At 43.0% G+C, this 18,760-nt stretch overlaps 2 protein-coding genes across 2 annotated transcripts; both read left to right on the forward strand.

The window, feature by feature from the left end:
* Positions 1-2,471: 2,471 nt before the first annotated feature.
* On the forward strand, positions 2,472-5,195 carry LOC137324261 (ankyrin repeat domain-containing protein 63). The gene has a single exon (XM_067988404.1). The coding sequence runs from the start codon at positions 2,592-2,594 to the stop codon at positions 4,089-4,091; it is 1,500 nt and encodes a 499-aa protein (XP_067844505.1). The 5' UTR covers positions 2,472-2,591; the 3' UTR covers positions 4,092-5,195.
* A 325-nt stretch (positions 5,196-5,520) lies between these two features.
* On the forward strand, positions 5,521-10,273 carry lamp5 (lysosomal associated membrane protein family member 5). The gene is made up of 6 exons (XM_067988405.1): positions 5,521-6,046; positions 7,002-7,174; positions 7,422-7,553; positions 7,975-8,080; positions 8,960-9,148; positions 9,484-10,273. Exons 1-6 carry the CDS (start codon positions 5,986-5,988, stop codon positions 9,660-9,662), a joined length of 840 nt encoding a protein of 279 aa, XP_067844506.1. The 5' UTR covers positions 5,521-5,985; the 3' UTR covers positions 9,663-10,273.
* Positions 10,274-18,760: the final 8,487 nt, after the last annotated feature.

Raw genomic sequence — 18,760 nt, forward strand, 5'->3', positions numbered from 1 at the left:
TCCCGCCTTTTACCTTGAATCTATGTCCCCTTGTTATAGAACCCTCAACGAAGGGAAAAAGCTCCTTAGTATCCATCCTATCTGTGCCCCTCATAATTTTGTACACCTCAATCATGTCCCCCCTCAGCCTCCTCTGCTCCAAGGAAAACAAACCCAATCTTCCCAGTCTCTCTTCATAGCTGAAGCGCTCCAGCCCTGGTAACATCCTGGTGAATCTCCTCTGCACCCTCTCCAAAGTGTGTCAGTGAATGCGCTGCAAAATGTTTGGGTGATGTGCCCATCATGGTTGAATAGCTGCCTTTGAGTTGTGGTGTGTGGATTCCAAGAGTCGTACTATGTGAGATGCAGCATCCAAAGAGCAGCGTTGCTTACTGGTGGGAAGCGTTTGTTGGTTGGTGGGTGGGTGACAGGGGGTGTCGTTTGGAGCAGCAGTGCAGTTGGTAGGATGTGGCCCTTGGCACTTGAATTCACTCACCTTGACCATTTGTGTCAAATCATTGAACTTCTTCCTGCACTGCATCCACGTGCATGGTGCAGTACTCCTGGCGTTCACCTCCAGGGCCATTTTCTCCTACTGCCTCCGCAGTTGGTGTCTGGAGGGTCCCCTGCCACCCCACGGATACAGGACAGCCCTCCATGCATCCACCTCATGCACCAAGGCCTCCAGTGCATCATCGGCGAACCTCAGTGTAAACTCTCTTGCAGGTCCAGCCATTACACTTGTCTTCCTCCACCGGTTGCATTGACAGTGGACCTCCCCTTTAAGAGGTGCAGGCTGACTTTAACTAGTGCTGGCCACACCCCATATCAGGCCCCCTGCTGGTGCATGCAGCCACTCAACAGCGCAGGTAGCACTGACTGCACCCAGCAATCATGGAGATGATCCGGCAGCACGAATCTCATGTGCTGCCTGCATTCCAACAACCAGGCACAGGGACCCCTGCGCTTGGATTTGGGGGTTATCAAATTTAGCCTCCCTCATGTCAGGCTCTGCACCAACTTTTTTTTTGCTTTCTTGAAGCACAAAGTAAATCAAAGTAATGCACGTAGAGTAAATTGTTATGTGGACCAGAAGATGTAGATTGTAAGAAGAATTTGGAGTAAGAGATGATCTAATGTCTTGGTATAACAATGATGAAGAAAAGGTTGTGCAGACTGTTCTCTCGATATCTCTGATTCACTTTGGAAAAATAAAATAAAACAGGTCGTGCTGGAAATGCACAAAGGCAGAGAAAGATTAACGTGGGATTCGTCATCAGAATGGCCCCACCTGAACTTTTAGTTTTGTCTGATGCTTTTCAATTAGGGGATACTGGGAGCGCTAGCATACTGGCAATGTATTTTGGGGACAATACAAAAGCATGAGAAAACAAATATTATCTTTAAATATCAACAGTCGTGTCATCGCGTACACCGTGCTGTACTGGATACCGCTGATTTTAGCACCAGGACACTCCAAAATGTGCTTAGCTAATGCTCATCGTGACTATGTAAGGAAAATTTCAACCAAATCTTAAAGTTGAGGTTGGTGTTGGTTTTAAAGTACAGGAGTTGTTTGGTGTCGCTGCTGTCCGTTCATAAACGTTAACTGATTAGAATTGCCGAAAGTTTCACCGGAACTCACGAAGTTTCTATTCACACGGTAATTGACCGGTAACAACATCTGGAGGGCAAGAAACTGGATAACCATCGACAAAAATATAGTCTTGAAATGTTTGTCGTTGGTGGGGTAGGGAATGAAAACGGTTATACGTGTAAACAAAACCAAAATTCGGTGAAGATCCACTGCCGCGTTAAGTTTGCACCGGTATCGATTCCGCCAACTCAACAGGAACATTGGAAACCCACACGATCGGGTGCAACGCCGGTTTTACAGCCGCCCAATATTGCTCTCCATTAAAGTCAGTGGAGATTAAAATCGGGCAGGGTGTAAAACCAACTTTGCAACCGGTCCCATCATCAGTTTCCCGACATGCGGGCTAGATTAAAATTGGCCGTAAATGGAGGCGACCATATTAACCATTGCCTGTTTAATGGCTACAAAGATTCAGCCAAAGCTCAGAAACAAATTCATGTCGAAGACTGTTAGAAGAGAAACAGCCGGCTTTGATGGCGGGGCACCTGTTGCATGAGGAATGGGTTGGGGGGGGGGGGGGAAGCAAAGGATTCAGCATTGAGTAAAGAGCAGGGTTTGTTTATTTGTAAAGTCTGCTCGTTGTGTGTCTAGTCTCAGCATCCACGTTGCATATTTGCTGCTTCGAAATGGAACAAACCTCCCAGACCCCCATCAGTCTGTTTGTTCTCCTGCCACGCCAGATGATTTCCAGGCATGCTATGCAAATTGGGCCATGGGACCTCCTGCTGAAAATGCCCAGCCCGATGTTTTATGGAGCGGTGTTGCCCCGGTGATCGGGTTTGGAGCTGTATAAATAGCACGCTTCCTCTCTCGGGTGGCTGAAAGCTGCCGAAGGGTCTTTTGCTTCCCTGGTACATCGTCCCCATGGCCGGTCCTGCCCGCTCTGTGTGACCCAGCCCGGCTGGTCTCACCAAAACCCTCCCCATACACACACAAACAAAAAAAAATAATAATAATGTTAAGAGTCTCCGAGAGCCCGGGCGAGCAGGCTGGAGCCCGGGCGCTCCTGGACGCCATCTCCAAGGACAAGATCCACCTGGCTCGCTTCATCCTGGACGCTCTGGACGGCAGGATCGTGAACGCCAGGAGCGAGCGAGCCCAGACTCCGCTCATCTCCGCGGTGCTGCTGCCGCTCCCGGCCGCCCGCTCCCGCTTTGTGAGGCTCCTGCTGGAGCGCGGCGCCCGAGTCAACTGGCGGGACGAGGCGGGTCGGACGGCGCTGAGTTACGCCTGCGAGAGGGGTTTCCTGGACTCGGTCAAGACCCTGGTGCAAAACAACGCCGACCCGGAGCTGGCGGATGTCTGGGGCAACACGGCTCTGATTTACGCCGCGGTGGCCGGGCGCACGGCGGTGGTGGAGTTCCTGGTCCGGGCTTTCAGAAGGTTAGGGTTGGAGATCGACCGACCCAACCAGGTGGGTAACTCGGCCGTCGAGGTGGCCGAGTACCTGGGGCACCGGGAGTGCGTCCTGGCGCTGACCGCTCGCACCAGGAGGGCGGCGGAGAGCGGCGAGGTGACCCCGGGCGAGGCGCAGGGCAGAGGCGAGAGGAGGGACCTTTTGCCCAGGAAAGGGCTGGAGGGCTCGCAGTTTGGGAAGGAGAGCTCGGGCTCCACCGGGGGCCGGTCCCCCTTCGCCCCGGACAGGGACAGGTCAGCCGCATTCAGGAAACGCCTGGAGTCCATGGGCTCCATCGATGAGGAGGAGAGGGACATGGACCGGGGCAGCCCCGTCCCCAACAGCGCCCTGACTCCCAGCCCCCGGCTCAGGTCCAGCAGCGTCCAGTACCAGAGGTCGGAGGATCCACCCGTCCTCCTGCCCCCCCTGGTCAACTTGTCAGACATCTGCACCCTTCGCATCTCAGCCCCTTACTCGCCCCGTCCAGTCAAGAGCGAATCCACCCAGACCCCGGCAGCGAGCACCAGAAACATCCCGGGGGCATTGCCCCACACTCTGGGCATCCTGCTCACCCCCATCGCCCCTTACAGAGGGGGCGTGGGCTCAGGGCCAGCGACCCAGCCGCTCAGGAGCTCCCCGACCGACCCGGGACTCCCCAGGTTCAATGAGAGTTATTACCAGAAGCGCTGCAGCCTCCCCACCAGCGCCCTCTCGCCCTCTCCCCCCGGCAGGCTGCTGCCCTCCCGCAAAAGCAAGGCTTTGCCCAGCCACATTGCCAAGGACAGAAGCCCGCCCACCACCACCAACACCACCACCTTCGCCATCCTGGGAAGCAAGCTCTTCAGGCGCTTCACATTCTCCGAATTTCGCAAGTCCAGCAAAGATCGGGACGATTGCAGCGATCCCTCGGCGAGAATCGGGGAATCTGGCCGCGGGATGTCCCGGTCGGAAACTTTCCCCCTCAGCGGAAACCACCCGCAGGTCGTCAATAAACCCAGTGTCGACAGCATCAGCGGAGTCAAGTGTGAATTCGACTTTCAGCTCAAGAATAGTTCTTAAAAAAGAGTGATAATGGGAGTCGGTGCCCTCTGGTCGTTGTGTGACCACACGCTGAAACAGTGGGGAGAATCCCACCCCCCCGGTCGTTATTTCAAGAGAAATCACCGACCCGTTCTTTCAGTGAGAGCCAACACTGGGAATCTTCCTATGATCTCGCCCCGCACAGCGACCAGAGGAAATCTTCCCCCCCATGTGTCTGTAAAACTAAGACCCACCAAAGATGGGGAAGCTTGAACAGCATCCTTTAAAAATGATACTGTTACTAGTCTAGAGACTGCTTTGCCGAGGGTTAGCCCCGTCCTTTCCCCCGCGTCTCCACATTTAGATGATGTTTAGTTCCTACTGAGTAAAACCGTTAACATTACTTTGGCAGATGTTATTTTCTATTGAACGTTTTGCGTGGAAATGAGAGTATGTGCCAGAAATGAATTTGCCGTACAGTGTTTACCTCGATTTACTATCTTTGATCAAAAGTGTTTAAGTTATAAGCCTTAAGTTAGACAAACGTGTGTGTAAGGCACACACCTCGATGTCGGTATAAAACCAATGTAAATGTCACCGTGCCTTTGTTGTGTGCTGGGTTAAGTTTTATAACTTTTTACTGGACATTTTTGGTTAAATTAACTATCTGAATTTCAAGTAAATTATTTATCATCGTAACCAGATTTTCCTAATGTCAGCATTGCAATTGACGGATTAAACCGATGCAATGTACTGCCTTTATCTGAATATCCCTTGTCAGGTAATTTTGTAACATTATAGTTTAATGAGATATATTTTGAGGTGAAAGTATTTTTCTAACTCTCTCATCACAGTTGTCTGACATAAATATGTTGATAATTATTTAGCCTATTGCATCTTTCGGACATTGCTTGCTGCAGAACGGAAGACAATCCAATGCTGAATTTGCACTGTTCGTGAGAATTGCGTGAGTTTGTTTAATGGGAAGAAGGGGGATTACTGGGTGACAGATTCCTACTGCCAATGTGTTCTAAGTACAAAATGTATATATTATATAAAATTATGTAATGACAGAATACTCGTGAAATGTAGGTGATTGCTTACAGATGACACACAAAGTTTAAACCCAATAAACAATACGCTGTGCCTGTAACGTTAGCCTGAGTCATCCATAATTACTCCTAAAAAAAAATCCCTGGCAACGTTTCGGAGATTTTTCTTTCATCGCTGTGTGTTTGGAAATTGTAGTGAATAGCAAAAAAAAAAAAATCGAGAATGGTGCATTTCGAGAGATCCGTTCTCATGGTGCGATAAATTCGTGCGATTTAGAAATAGCCTTAGCGCGATCGAGTGTCAGATGGATCTCTGGGTGAGAGGATGCAGTCGTGACATGTGGAGGTGTCTGATTGATTGTGTGGGCTTGTTGACAGCTCACGGGGCAGGCACAGCCCCCCCCGGGCGACGCGTTGGCGCGGCACGGCTCAGCTCACTTCAGAGAAGCGCAGACTCAAATGAACACAGCTCCGCCACAGAGCCCTGAGCACAACTCCACCACAGAGCCCTGAACACAGCTCCGCCACAGAGCCCTGAGCACTAAAGTCAACGCTCCCAGTAAACCCTCTGCCACAGAGCTGGGGCGCTGCTCTCCGGATAGTCACATTGCACCAAATAATCCACTCTGGGATTCCTCAGCACTGCTCTGCGTATTTCAAAAAAAAAAATCACTCGACAGCCATCTCTACCCACAGAGCCAGCACAAATCCCAATTCCGTCAGAGGGCAATGCACTAGACGGAGCGCCTCATTCTCAGGTCAGCACCAATCTGAGTTACTTCATTTCTGATCAGGTGCCAGCGTGAGCTGTTTGGTCCAGTACAAGGTAAAGCTACCTAAGCAGCGCAGACATCCGAGCACGATCTGAGCTCCGACACAGCATGGAAACAAGCAGAAAGCATCACTTCACCCCAGCAGTCCATGTACTCGCCTTCATCCTCAGTAAGTACATTTACTTTACAGTGAGGCATGCTACATAAAGACCTACAGATTTCAACATTTTCCGTCAATATCACGGAGGAGAATCCATAGGCTGATTATTGATAACGCTATTTAAAGCTTGTGTCACAGACTTGGAATATTTTCAGCATATATGAAAGTGTAAGATGTCGAAATCTACTAGCTAAGTATTATACGCAATTTTGCACATTAACCTCTTGAGTACTGAAAGGTATTTTCAGGGTCCACGCTAAACATTTCCCCGTAAATATCTAATGGTGGATATAATAAAAAAAACACAAAAAGTACAGGACCTTGTAGAGGATGTCGTAGTTTATTTGTATTGTGTTCCATTAATAAACTGATTTCTTGTAATAATTTGTTATAAGAAGCTGCTGCATTCCTCAAAGGGGAAACCCAATGGCGTTCTCGGGTATGTCTGAGTTAATATTTAGGTAGAAAGTCAACACTTAAAAAACGCCTAAATAAGGAGAGGAATATCAGAAGACGTTTGCTCAAAGATTTATTGCCTTCAAAAGTAACAGTTAACCTGCGCCGTGTAACCTGGCTGAGTACACTGGACTGGACTAGTAATACTGCTTGGAACATTAAAATACAACAGTCCCACTCTACTTCCAGTGGAAATTAGGCTGTGCAATGATTTGGCTCTGTTTTTTTCTTTTTTTGCTTAGACCTCCCTTTTTATTTAATGGAAATAGTCCAGTCATTATTTCTCAACGAATTATTGGCTGCGTGGAATAAATAAATTGCAAGACTTTAGGCAGAAGGAGAGGTTGTTTGTAACTGCTGCAATAATGCAGGGGGTTGCAGTTCGACTGTTTCCCATTTTATCTAAATGATTTCCAATGTTCACATAATCATGGAGCAACTTGTATTTAAATATGAAAATGTTTATCAAGCCTTTGTAGAAATGTGAGTCGTTTTGTCACTTTCGCAGATGTCCTTCCGGGGGTCGGTGCGGAGCAGGAGACCGAGAATCTTTCAGGTCTTTCCACTGATCCCTATAAAGATATTTTTGTGGTTCGGGAAAATGGAACAACGTGTCTGATGGCGGAGTTTGCAGCAAAATTTATTGTCGCCTACGATGCACGGGCCAGTAACTATGTAGATGTAAGACAACATGCGCACACAGATTTCCGATAATTTCCTAATTGAAAATAAGCACGCAAAATCGCATCCTTGCCTTCAAAAATAAATTGTGTTAAACCTATGATCTTAAGATACTCGTGTTATGTCTTTAACTGATTTCATTGGCCTAGTTCATCATGACATTTCACCTTTTGACTGTTTATTTGACACACAATATGTATCATTTGACCTACAATCAAAACGCTTGACCTTTTTCTTTCGATCTTAGCTCATTACAGAACAAGCTGATGTTTCAATTCCACGCGGTGCAGAAGTTAAAGGAAAATGCGGAGACTCCGAGTCGGAATTGCAGATTTCCTGGCTGGACAGCACATACAGTTTTAAACTGTTTTTTGTGAAGGTAAAATCATTGCAACGGGAAGTAAAGTGAAATATACAAGATTCTTATTCTACAAAGTAATCTGGTTTTATAGATACAAAAACTGTTCTATTCTCTGCGTCTCGACGAAATCCAGCACAACTAGCAGCTCTTGGTGTGATTAGAAGATGCACAACCTTAAGGTTGGCCAATGTTTGTAAAACACAAAGTCACAACTTAAATAAGTGATTCGAGTGCTAAATATATTTGAAAATGTAAAGCGCCAAGTTAAGCCTCTATAAAGCGCTTGGGACATCTTCCTACGGTAAAGACGCCACATAAATTCAAGTTGCTGTGGGTTGTTGTGATGTTTCTGATTGGAATCCTGTAAAATAGATTGTACTTCAAAGATTTTAATGCATTTATTATCGTCTAGTGATAGAAAACCACAAACTTATTACAGGAGACACGCAACATATCTACAAGGCAAGATCACTTCTGGAAAGTCAATAAGGTTCAGTTCGTTTACGATTCCTCTGAATCCACCCACTTTAAAGATGCGGCCAACCGTGAGTTATTTCATTAGATTGATAATTGTACACGGTGCCAAACCAATGGTACAACGGAATTCTCGCCCTTTTAAGGTGCTAAGTAGTTTTGTTAGGGATGTACTTTTGCTGTTGAAGTTTACGCTCAATCATATCAATGTTTGGTACGAGAATGAATTCCCAGCAAACGATATTGGTTTAGGCGTTATTTTAACGTTATTCGTTCATCACCAATATCCAGTAAGAGGACGATTCATTTAAAATGCTTGCTTCATTATTTTGTTATTTGTAAAAGCCTGCTCGCTTCTGTTATACACTGCACGATATTATCTACCTCATGAAATTCACCAACTATATAAACTGCACCAATACTGAGTAGGTTTGTAGAAACAACCATAATGCACTAAATAAAATATATCTGGAATAATTATAGAAGGAATAGGTGAGTTGCATAAAATATAAACGGTGTACATTTAGGAATGTTTAAAATAGGAGCATTGATATCATTTGTGGTGAAAATCTTTCATTATCGATTATGTATAAACTGGTGTGAAACCCAACTAGAAATGGGACGTTAGATTCAGCCACACTGACAACGAATGTCAACGCATTAGCATATCTAATAAACACTTTTACACAGCTAAGATGGTTTAATCGTAAACTGTATCTTAAAATGTAACGAGTATCCATAAAATATTGTATAACTTGTACACACATTTAATTTGTAACTAGTCTTGTATTCGGCTAGTGTTTGTGGATATTATATCGTTCAGTCTATTTTAGACTATTTGATATTTTGGCACATAAACACACACACAGGAGCTCGTTTTGTTCTACTGATGCTGTTGCTTCTAAATGTCATATATATGAGCAAGAATCTCTTTCCCCTTTTATCTGCAGCTGGGAGGCACACAGCCACCTCTCACCACCTGTCTCTCTTTGTGACCCCGGTTGGCAAATCGTACCAGTGTGAGGCTCAGGAGACCACCTCCCTCATCTCCAGTGACCACCAGAAAGTGGTCACCATTCTTTTATCTCAAATCCACATCCAGCCGTTCGGCATCAAGCGCGACTTCATATTTAGCGAAGGTAAAGGTGGCGCAGTCTTGTAGCAAATCTACACAGTGCGGGAAATACCCCTTTTCCCCCCGAATAGTCCACGCGCTTGCTTTCCATTTTGGTGAAATAAGTAGCACACACGGACATTTCGTCCTTTGGCTAGATGTTCGAAAAACATAAAGGTATAGCTTCGTGGTCAAGCATTCTTTTTTAAATAAACTGAGGATTTACGACTCCAGTCTCATGTTTAGGTGTAACTGTAAACATCGTTTTTATTTTTTGTTAAAGCCGAATCCAGATCCCGGCAGATGTTTGCATTTCTAGAGTTCGTATGAGTTTCTTATTGTCTTGTATTTTATTTACAGCCTTAAAATGTGTTGTGGACCAGCAGGAACAGTTAGAGGAGACTCTACCCCTTATTCTGGGACTGACACTGGGGCTCCTCATTGTAGTGATTTTGTCAGTTTATCACATTCACCATAAGCTCACGGCCACCAGCCAAGTTCAGATACCCAAGGACAGATCTCAGTACAAACACATGTAAAGAGGTCGGCTCGATCTGGACGGGACCTTCCAGCGAATAGCTCAGCAACTACTACAAGGCATTGTTAACAGAAAGTCAGTCACAAGTAATTATAACAAATAGTACTTTATATCTGTCAAATTTCTGTAGAATGCAGAACGTGTAAATATAAAGGACCGATGTATTGCTGTATATATTTAAGTGTGCTTCTTTGTTAAAAAAAATGATGGTATCGTGACTGCCTCAAAAGCAGAAACCTCAACACTACTATCATGATATATAACAATTGTAAAATGACAATGAAACCATTAAAAATTATTGCAAGATTACGAATTTAATGTTAGTGTTAACGATGACTTATGTGGTATATTGGAAAATCTTATATTGCTACAATTATTTGGAAAACAACAAATATATTAGTCGGACGGTTCATTTTGATTTGGTTCCTTCAAACGCAATTTGCTAAATACTGTAGACGGGGCAAGCATTGGTACAATGGAATATCAAATCAATTTGTTGCCATTTCTACATATCCGAATCGTTGTTTCAGGCCCAGTCTTACAAGTGTGGTTAATGGAACAATGTATAGTTGTTCAGTTCATGGTTTTGAATGCAAGTATACTCATGAAATAAATCGAAATAATTTTTTTACACGGCGTCTTGGGATTTTATCCATGGATTAGTTCTGAATTTTTGCAGTTTGGAAAACAGCTTGCTCTGGTTCTTGTTTTGAGTTTTGGTGAATGTCGACGTACATTCAAAGCGATATGGGCAAGATTATGGATAACAAAATGCAGCTTAACAGAGGCAGTTGCAATATTACAGTATCATGGAAGCGCATTATGTTCTATTTCGAAATTATTGCGAGTTTTCGTTATTTTGGACATTTCCACAAATGCGCGATGAAGCGTTCAGCATTTTCAACATGGAGCACGAGTCAATCTTATAAGGTTAAAGAAACTCTTTTGGCGACTTGGTCAATATTTTGGTGAGATTTCAGTCAGTGTCAAGGAATACAATGAACACATTATATTACTAAATGAGCAAATACTTATTACACTTTGGGATTTGCGAGGGGGGTCCAACTCAGAACTGAAGAGGAGGTTAGTCCCCGTGCTTTGTATTTTACCGACCTGGGCCCTGGGTTGAGTGGTAACGTTCTGGTTGTCAGCTTAAGAATATAGGGCAAGCTTTTCCTACGTTTGAAAACGAAGCAAGAAAAATGTTTTCCACCCGCCTCCATAATGTACATACCCTGCTAGCCGGTGTTTTGAAATGTTTACTTCTTGAGAATGTGATCTGGTTAGCAATAATGAAAAAAAAACTAGCAAGCATAATGCATCTGTAATGGTTTTTTAAAATATTTTTACAAAGCACGCAACTGGTATAAGTTTCCCAAAGTTCCTTACTGCAGGTGTGCAGTGCGCAATTTTGGTAGCAAATGACTCAAAAATGGAGCAAATCCCAATACACCCACACGGTCCTGCATGTACTCAGGGTTTTGTTGCAGTTCGGCCCTTTCATTTTCACGACTGGTTTGAAGTGCAGTAAGGCTGTTATATTACAGTGTTAGACAGCTAGCCAAACTTAAGGGGATATTATAACTGAAAATCATCGTTTAATTTTCTGCCCTTTTTGTCTGTTCCTCCACCCCAGTCCATCTCAACTGGCCCTCGTGTCAGTCTGTGCGGTTCTTTCTCTTTCAATTACTAACATTTCTGCTCTTATTATTGTCGGGAAGACATTCCACGATATCTGTGCGATAGGGCTGATTACCAGCTCCCAGTCATATATCTACTGGCTCCTATAATGCTGCTTTAATTTATCTTAAATCTGAGAAGAAAATTAGAACAACTGATTCAACACAATTAATATGAAATATTGCGGATTTTTAGATTAAGAAAAAAAATACAACAAACTATCATCGGATATTGGGTTTTCCTGAACCTTAGATTTAAATATATTAGTGTGTTTGTTTTATAGTTTTGCAATATAGTTAAACTAACAAACCATGCTATTAGCAACTTAGCCAATAAAACAGGTTGTAAAAATATTGATAGCATATTACATTAGATCTTGCAATAATGTGGACCTACTCTACAAATTAATTCAAATGGAAGTTTTTTGCTCCTCATAGTCTAAAATTGTAAATTAAAATTTATTTAAGTCAATTTTCTTTTTCAGGTATTTTAAAAGTTTCAGTGAGGCGTTAGCATAATCAGAATTCAATTAAGGCAAGATTATTATTAAGACTTTTTTTAATACATTAATTATGGGCTTAAGTATGCTCACGTGTGAAAAAAAAGAAATATATTTTTAACGCTGTGCATGCGCGACACTTTGTTAATTTTATTCTATCAATGTTGTTCTCATTCTAATCCACAATCAACTCTATCCTGACACTCCTGTGACACTTGTACTCTTACCAGTAACCGTAGACAATTATAATGTGTCTTACAGGTAATGCATCTGTATTTCTTTCCAAGATAATGAGGGTTTTAAAAAAAAAACTCCAGATAAAATACATATTTGCAACACCAATCTTGTTTCATTATAAAGGAGAATGATCGTTTTATCTTCTGATCTTAATACAATGTGCGAGAAAATATATTTTAAAAAATGTTTGCTGCTAAACTACTTCTTATTCAAAGCAACTTTTAATTTTTGGAAAGGTAGTTTTTATTTCCCATTTTACTGTGAACAGAAGCCAATAATAAATAGTTTAATCGTTAACTTAGCAGCTCATGGACCCTGTATGACAGTCGCTGATCACAGAAGGAGTCATAAGTAAATTGTCTCTGTACTAATCACTTCTATCATTGTTGTGATATTTCAAGGTCTTCTTCATTACATTCATAGATACATTTGACCCAGAGTAGAAATAATATTACATAGAATTACACAGAGCATACAGCACAGAAACAGGCCATTCGGCCCGACAGGTCCATGCCGGTGTATATGCTCCACACCAGTCTCCTCCCTCCCTACTTCATCTAACCCTATTTGCATATATTTCTATTCCTTTCTCCCTCATGTGTTTATCGAGCTACCCCTTAAATGCATCTATGCTAATCGCCTCAACTATTCCTTGTGGTAGCGAGTTCCACATTCTAATCACTCTCAAGGTATAGAAGTTTCTCCTGAATTCTCTATTGGATTTATTAGCGACTATTTAATATTTATGACTTCTAGTTTTGGACTCCCCCACAAGTGGAAATATTTTCTCTACATCTACCCGATCAAACCCTTTCATTATCTTAAAGACCTCTATTAGGTCACCCCTCAGCCTTCTCTTTTCTAGAGAAAAGCACCTAGCCTGTTCAGCCTTTCCTGATAAGTATATCCTCTCAGTTCTGGTATCATCTTTGTGAATCTTTTTTGCACTCTCTCCAATGCCTCTACACCCTTTCTATAAGATGGAGACCAGAACACTGCATTGTACTCCAAGCGTGGTCTAACCAAGGTTCTATACAAGTTTAACAGAACTCTATACAAGTTTAACTTGGTGGCAAAGTGGGATGTCATTGGTACACATATGGATGCTGACTCCATGCTGACTGATGTTGCAAAAGGCAGCATGCAGATGAGGAATAGGAGAAGGCTGAGTTTGAATCATAAGAACATAAGAAATTGGAGCAGGAGTAGGCCAATCGGCCCCTTGAGCCTGCTCCGCCATTCAATAAGATCATGGCTGATCTGATCCCAACCACAAATCTAAAGAACACAAGAAGTAGGAGCAGGACCCGGCCACACAGCCCCTGGGCCCTCTCCGCCACCCACAGGGCATTGACCGATCTGAACTCAGCTTCATGTCCAATTTCCTGCCCGCTCCCCATAACCCCTAATTCCCTTTACTTCTAGAAAACTGTCTATTTCTGTTTTAAATTTATCTAATGATGTAGCTTCCACAGCTTCCTGGGGCAGCAAATTCCACAGACCTACCACCCTCTGAGTGAAGAAGTTTCTCCTCATCTCAGTTTTGAAAGAGCAGCCCCTTATTCTAAGATTATGCCCCCTAGTTCTAGTTTCACCCATCTTTGGGAACATCCTGACTGCATCCACCCGATCAAGCCCCTTCACAATCTTATATGTTTCAATAAGATCGCCTCTCATTCTTCTGAACTCCAATGAGTAGAGTCCCAATCTACTCAACCTCTCCTCATATGTCTGCCCCCTCATCCCCGGGATTAACCGAGTGAACCTTCTTTGTACTGCCTCGAGAGCAAGTATGTCTTTTCTTAAGTATGGAGACCAAAACTGTATGCAGTATTCCAGGTGCGGTCTCACCAATACCCTATATAACTGCAGCAATACCTCCCTGTTTTTATATTCTATCCCCCTAGCAATAAAAGCCAATATTCCGTTGGCTTTCTTGATCACCTGCTGCACCTGCATACCAACTGTTTGATTTTCTTGCACTAGGACCCCCAGATCCCTTTGTACTGCAGTACTTTCCAGTCTCTCGCCATTAAGAAAATAACTTGCTCTCTGATTTTTCCTGCCAAAGTGCATAACCTCACATTTTCCAATATTATATTGCATCTGCCAAATCTCCGCCCACTCACCCAGCCTGTCTATATCCCCTTGCAGGTTTTTTATGTCCTCCTCACTCTCTACTTTCCCTCCCATCTTTGTATCATCTGCAAATTTTGATACTCGGTCCCCTCCTCCAAATCTTTTATGTGGCACCTTGTCGAATGCCTTCTGGAAGTCTAAATACACTATGTCCACTGGTTCCCCTTTATCCACCCTGTACGTTATATCCTCAAAGAACTCAAACAAATTTGTCAGACATGACTTCCCCTTCATAAAGCCATGCTGACTTTGTCCTATTAAATTATGCTTATCTAAATGTTCCATTACTGTCTCCTTAATAATAGACTCCAAAATTTTACCCACCACAGATGTTAAGCTAACTGGCCTATAATTTCCAGCCTTCTGCCTACTACCCTTTTTAAATAACGGTGTTACATTAGCAGTTTTCCAATCTGCCGGGACCTCTCCTGAGTCCAGGGAATTTTGGAAAACTATCACCAAAGCATCCACAATCCCTACTGCCACTTCCCTCAAGACCCTAGGATGGAAGCCATCAGGTCCAGGGGATTTATCCGCTTTGAGTCCCATTATTTTATTGAGTACCATCTCCTGAGTGATTTTAATTGTATTTAGCTCCTCCCCCCGTAGAGTCCCCTGTTTGTCCAGTGTTGGGATATTCTTAGTGTCCTCTACTGTAAAGACTGAAACAAAATATTTGTTCAGCATTTTTGCCATCTCCATGTTTCCCACCATTAATTTCCCGGTCTCATCCTCTAAGGGACCTACGTTTGCCTTACCCACCCTTTTTCTTGTTATATAACTATAGAAACTCTTGCTATCTGTTTTTATATTTTTTGCTAATTTCTTTTCATAATCTAACTTCCCTTTCTTAATCAATCCTTTAGTTACTTTTTGCTGTCTTTTGAAGAATTCCCAATTGGGCAGAGCAGCCTTGAGGACGAGTTCATTGAGTGCATCAGGGATGGATTTCTTGAGCAGTGTGTAACTGATCCTACTAGGGGGCAGGCAACCTTGGACCTGGTCCTGTGTAATGAGTCAGGATTAATTAATAATGTCCTAGTCAAGGATCCCCTTGGAACGAGCGACCACAACATGGTTGAATTCCATATCCAATTAGAGGGTGAGAAGGTTGATTCTCAAACAAGCGTACTGAGCTTGAATAAAGGAGACTATGATGGTATGAGAGCGGAATTGATTAAAGTGGACTGGGAAAATAGATTAAAGGGTAAGATGGTACATGAGCAGTGGTGTTCATTTCGGGAGTTATTTTACAACTTTCAAAATAAATATATTCCACTGAGGAAAAAAGGGTGTAAAAGAAATGACAGCCATCCGTGGCTAAGTAAAGAAATCAAGGATAGTATCCGACTAAAAACAAGGACATATAAGGTAGCCAAACTTAGTGGGAGGATAGAAGATTGGGAATTCTTCAAAAGACAGCAAAAAGTAACTAAAGGATTGATTAAGAAAGGGAAGTTAGATTATGAAAAGAAATTAGCAAAAAATATAAAAACAGATAGTTCCTGGCGGGGGAGGCATCGAAAATTGGGGAATCCCGGAGCGGGTTCGGAGCCCGGCTCCAACCCGCCTACTTCCGGGTTCCTCACAGACGCACCGACGTGCGCGCGCAGCCCCCGCATGTGGGACCTTTTGCCAGTCGGAGTAACTACCCTCTGTTTTCTGTTTTGTAGCCAGTTTTCTATCCATTCTGCTACTTATCCCCTGACTCCACATGCTCTGACCTTCGTCATGAGTCTACTATGGGGTACCTTATCCAAGCCTTTTGAAAATCCAACATCTACTGCATTACCCATATCTATCCTTTTCTATTACATCTTTGAGTAAAAATTCCATTATCCTTCCTACCACCAATGTTGAGCTAATTGGTCTATAGTTCCCTGGACTTGTTCTATCTCCCTTTTTAAATATAGGAATCATATTAGCTGTCCACCAATCCTCTAGCACCATTCCCTTTTCTAATGAATTTTTATATATATATGTATACGATGTGTGTATATATATGTAATATCCTTCAATATGTTCTGCAGCTGAGGAAAGCTGTACACATTCTTCATGGATGACCTTTTTGAGGGGTAGGAATCCTTAAGTTAGTCCAAAACAAGGACAAATAGTTCATTAGTGCTTTCTACTGATGCGTGGCCTAACTAAGAGTTCTATATACAAATGCACAGAGTATAAGGAATAAATTAAATGAACTACAGGTTCAAATTCAAATTGGAGGGTATGACATGATAGCTATTACTGAGACATGGCTGCAGGATGGTCAGGATTGGGAACTAATTATACCAGGTTATAAGGTCTACAGGAGAGATAGGGAAAATGGAAGAGGGGGAGGAGTAGCATTAATGATTAGAGATGAAATCACTTCAATGATAAAGGGGGATATAACGAGAGGTAAGCAGCCAACAGAGACCTTATGGGTTGAATTGAGAAATAGGAAAGGATCTAAGACTATAGTGGGAGTTGTATATAAGAGCCCTGGCAGCAGCTCTGAAGTGCCAGATGTATAAATGCAGAGATTAGACAAGCGTGTAAGAAAGGCATAGTGGTCTTAATGGGGGACTTTAACCTTCACATAGATTGGGGAAAGCAGACTAGCAACTGTCAGAAAGATAGTGAATTTCTTGAGTGTGTCCGGGATAGTTTTCTACAGCAGTATGTACTAGAGGCAACAAGGGGGCAAGCCATACCAGATTTAGTAATGAGTAATGAACCAGATTTAGTTAACGGCTTAACTGTGCGTGAACATCTATCCAATAGTGATCATAACATGATCGAGTTCAATGTAGTGTTTGAAAGGGAAAAAAGTGAATCAGCTGCTAAGATTCTAGACTTGGGCAAGGCCGACTTCAATGGGATGAGACAGAGACTGTCCACAGTAAACTGGGCAAATCTGTTAATGGGTAAAACGACTGATGATCAGTGGGAAATGTTTAAAGAAACATTTAACGTGATACAGAATCGGTTTATACCCCTGAGGGGCAAGAACTCTACTTGCCAAAAAAAACAGCCATGGACAACTAAAGAGGTAAGGGACAGTATAAGACATAAGGAAAGGGCATACAAAAAGGCAAAAAATGGCACAGATCCTGGCGAATGGGAAAGATACAAAGATCAACAAAGGGTCACAAAACAGATAGTAAGAGCTACAAAAAGAGAGTATGAAAAGAAACTCGCAAGGGATATCAAAACCAATATGAAGAACTTTTATAGTTATATTAGGAAAAAGAGGGTGGTCAGGAGCAGTGTTGGCCCCTTAACAACTGAAAGTGGGGATATTGTCATTGACTATGGGGAAATGGCGGACATGTTGAACAATTACTTTGCGTCAGTATTTTCAGTAGAAAAAGAGGATAGCATGCCGGAAATCCCAAGAAAACTAATATTGAATCGGGGACAGGGACTCGATAAAATTAACATAAGCAACAGTAATGAAGAAAATAATAGCACCAAAGAGTGACAAATCCCCAGGACCAGATGGTTTCCATCCCAGGGTTTTAAAGGAGGTGAGCACATTGTGGATGCCCTAACTATAATCTTCAAAGTTCTCTAGATTCAGGAACTGTCCCTCCAGATTGGAAAATTGCACATGTCACTCTGCTTTTTAAGAAAGGAGAGAGAGGGAAACCAGGGAATTATAGACCAGTTAGCCTAACATCTGTTGTGGGGAAAATGCTGGAGTCTATAATTAAGGATAGGGTAACTGAACACCTCGAGAATTTTCAGTTAATCAGAGAGAGCCAGCATGGATTTGTGAAAGGTAGGTCGTGCGTGACAAACCTGATTGAATTTTTTGAAGAGGTGACTAAAGTAGTGGACAGGGGAATGTCAATGGATGTTATTTATATGGACTTCCAGAAGGCATTTGATAAGGTCCCACATAAGAGACTGTTAGCTAAGATAGAAGCCCTTGGAATTGAGGGAAAAGTACGGACTTGGTTAGGAAGTTGGCTGAGCGAAAGGCGACAGAGAGTAGGGATAATGGGTAGGTACTCACATTGGCAGGATGTGACTGGTGGAATCCTGCAGGGATCTGTCTTGGGGCCTCAATTATTCACAATATTTATTAACGACTTAGTCTCATATCTAAGTTTGCTGATGACACAAAGATTGGTGGCATTGTAAGCAGTGTAGATGAAAACATAAAATTACAAAGCGATATTGATAGATTAGGTGAATGGGCAAAACTGTGGCAAATGGAATTCAATGTAGACAAATGTGAGGTCATCCACTTTGGATCAAAAAAGGATAGAACAGGGTACTTTCTAAATGGTAAAAAGTTAAAAACAGTGGATGTCCAAAGGGACTTAGGGGTTCAGGTACATAGATCATTGAAGTGTCATGAACAGGTGCAGATAATAATCAAGAAGGCAAATGGAATGTTGGCCTTTGTATCTAGAGGACTACAGTACAAGGGGGCAGAAGTTATGCTGCAGCTATACAAAACCCTGGTTAGACCGCACCTGGAGTACTGTGAGCAGTTCTGGGCACCGCACCTTCGGAAGGACATATTGGCCTTGGAGGGAGTGCAGCATAGGTTT

The sequence above is a fragment of the Heptranchias perlo genome, chromosome 8 (genome assembly GCF_035084215.1).
Source record: "Heptranchias perlo isolate sHepPer1 chromosome 8, sHepPer1.hap1, whole genome shotgun sequence".
NCBI classification, from domain to species: domain Eukaryota; kingdom Metazoa; phylum Chordata; class Chondrichthyes; order Hexanchiformes; family Hexanchidae; genus Heptranchias; species Heptranchias perlo.

Excerpts from the sequence above, each read along its gene's own strand:
- LOC137324261 (XM_067988404.1), top strand. The coding sequence starts at position 2,592 with ATGTTAAGAGTCTCCGAGAGCCCGGGCGAGCAGGCTGGAGCCCGGGCG.
- lamp5 (XM_067988405.1), top strand. The coding sequence starts at position 5,986 with ATGGAAACAAGCAGAAAGCATCACTTCACCCCAGCAGTCCATGTACTC. Across the intron at positions 6,047-7,001 it reads TGTACTCGCCTTCATCCTCA|ATGTCCTTCCGGGGGTCGGT; the intron begins GTAAGTACATTT and ends TCACTTTCGCAG. Across the intron at positions 8,081-8,959 it reads CTTTAAAGATGCGGCCAACC|CTGGGAGGCACACAGCCACC; the intron begins GTGAGTTATTTC and ends TTTTATCTGCAG.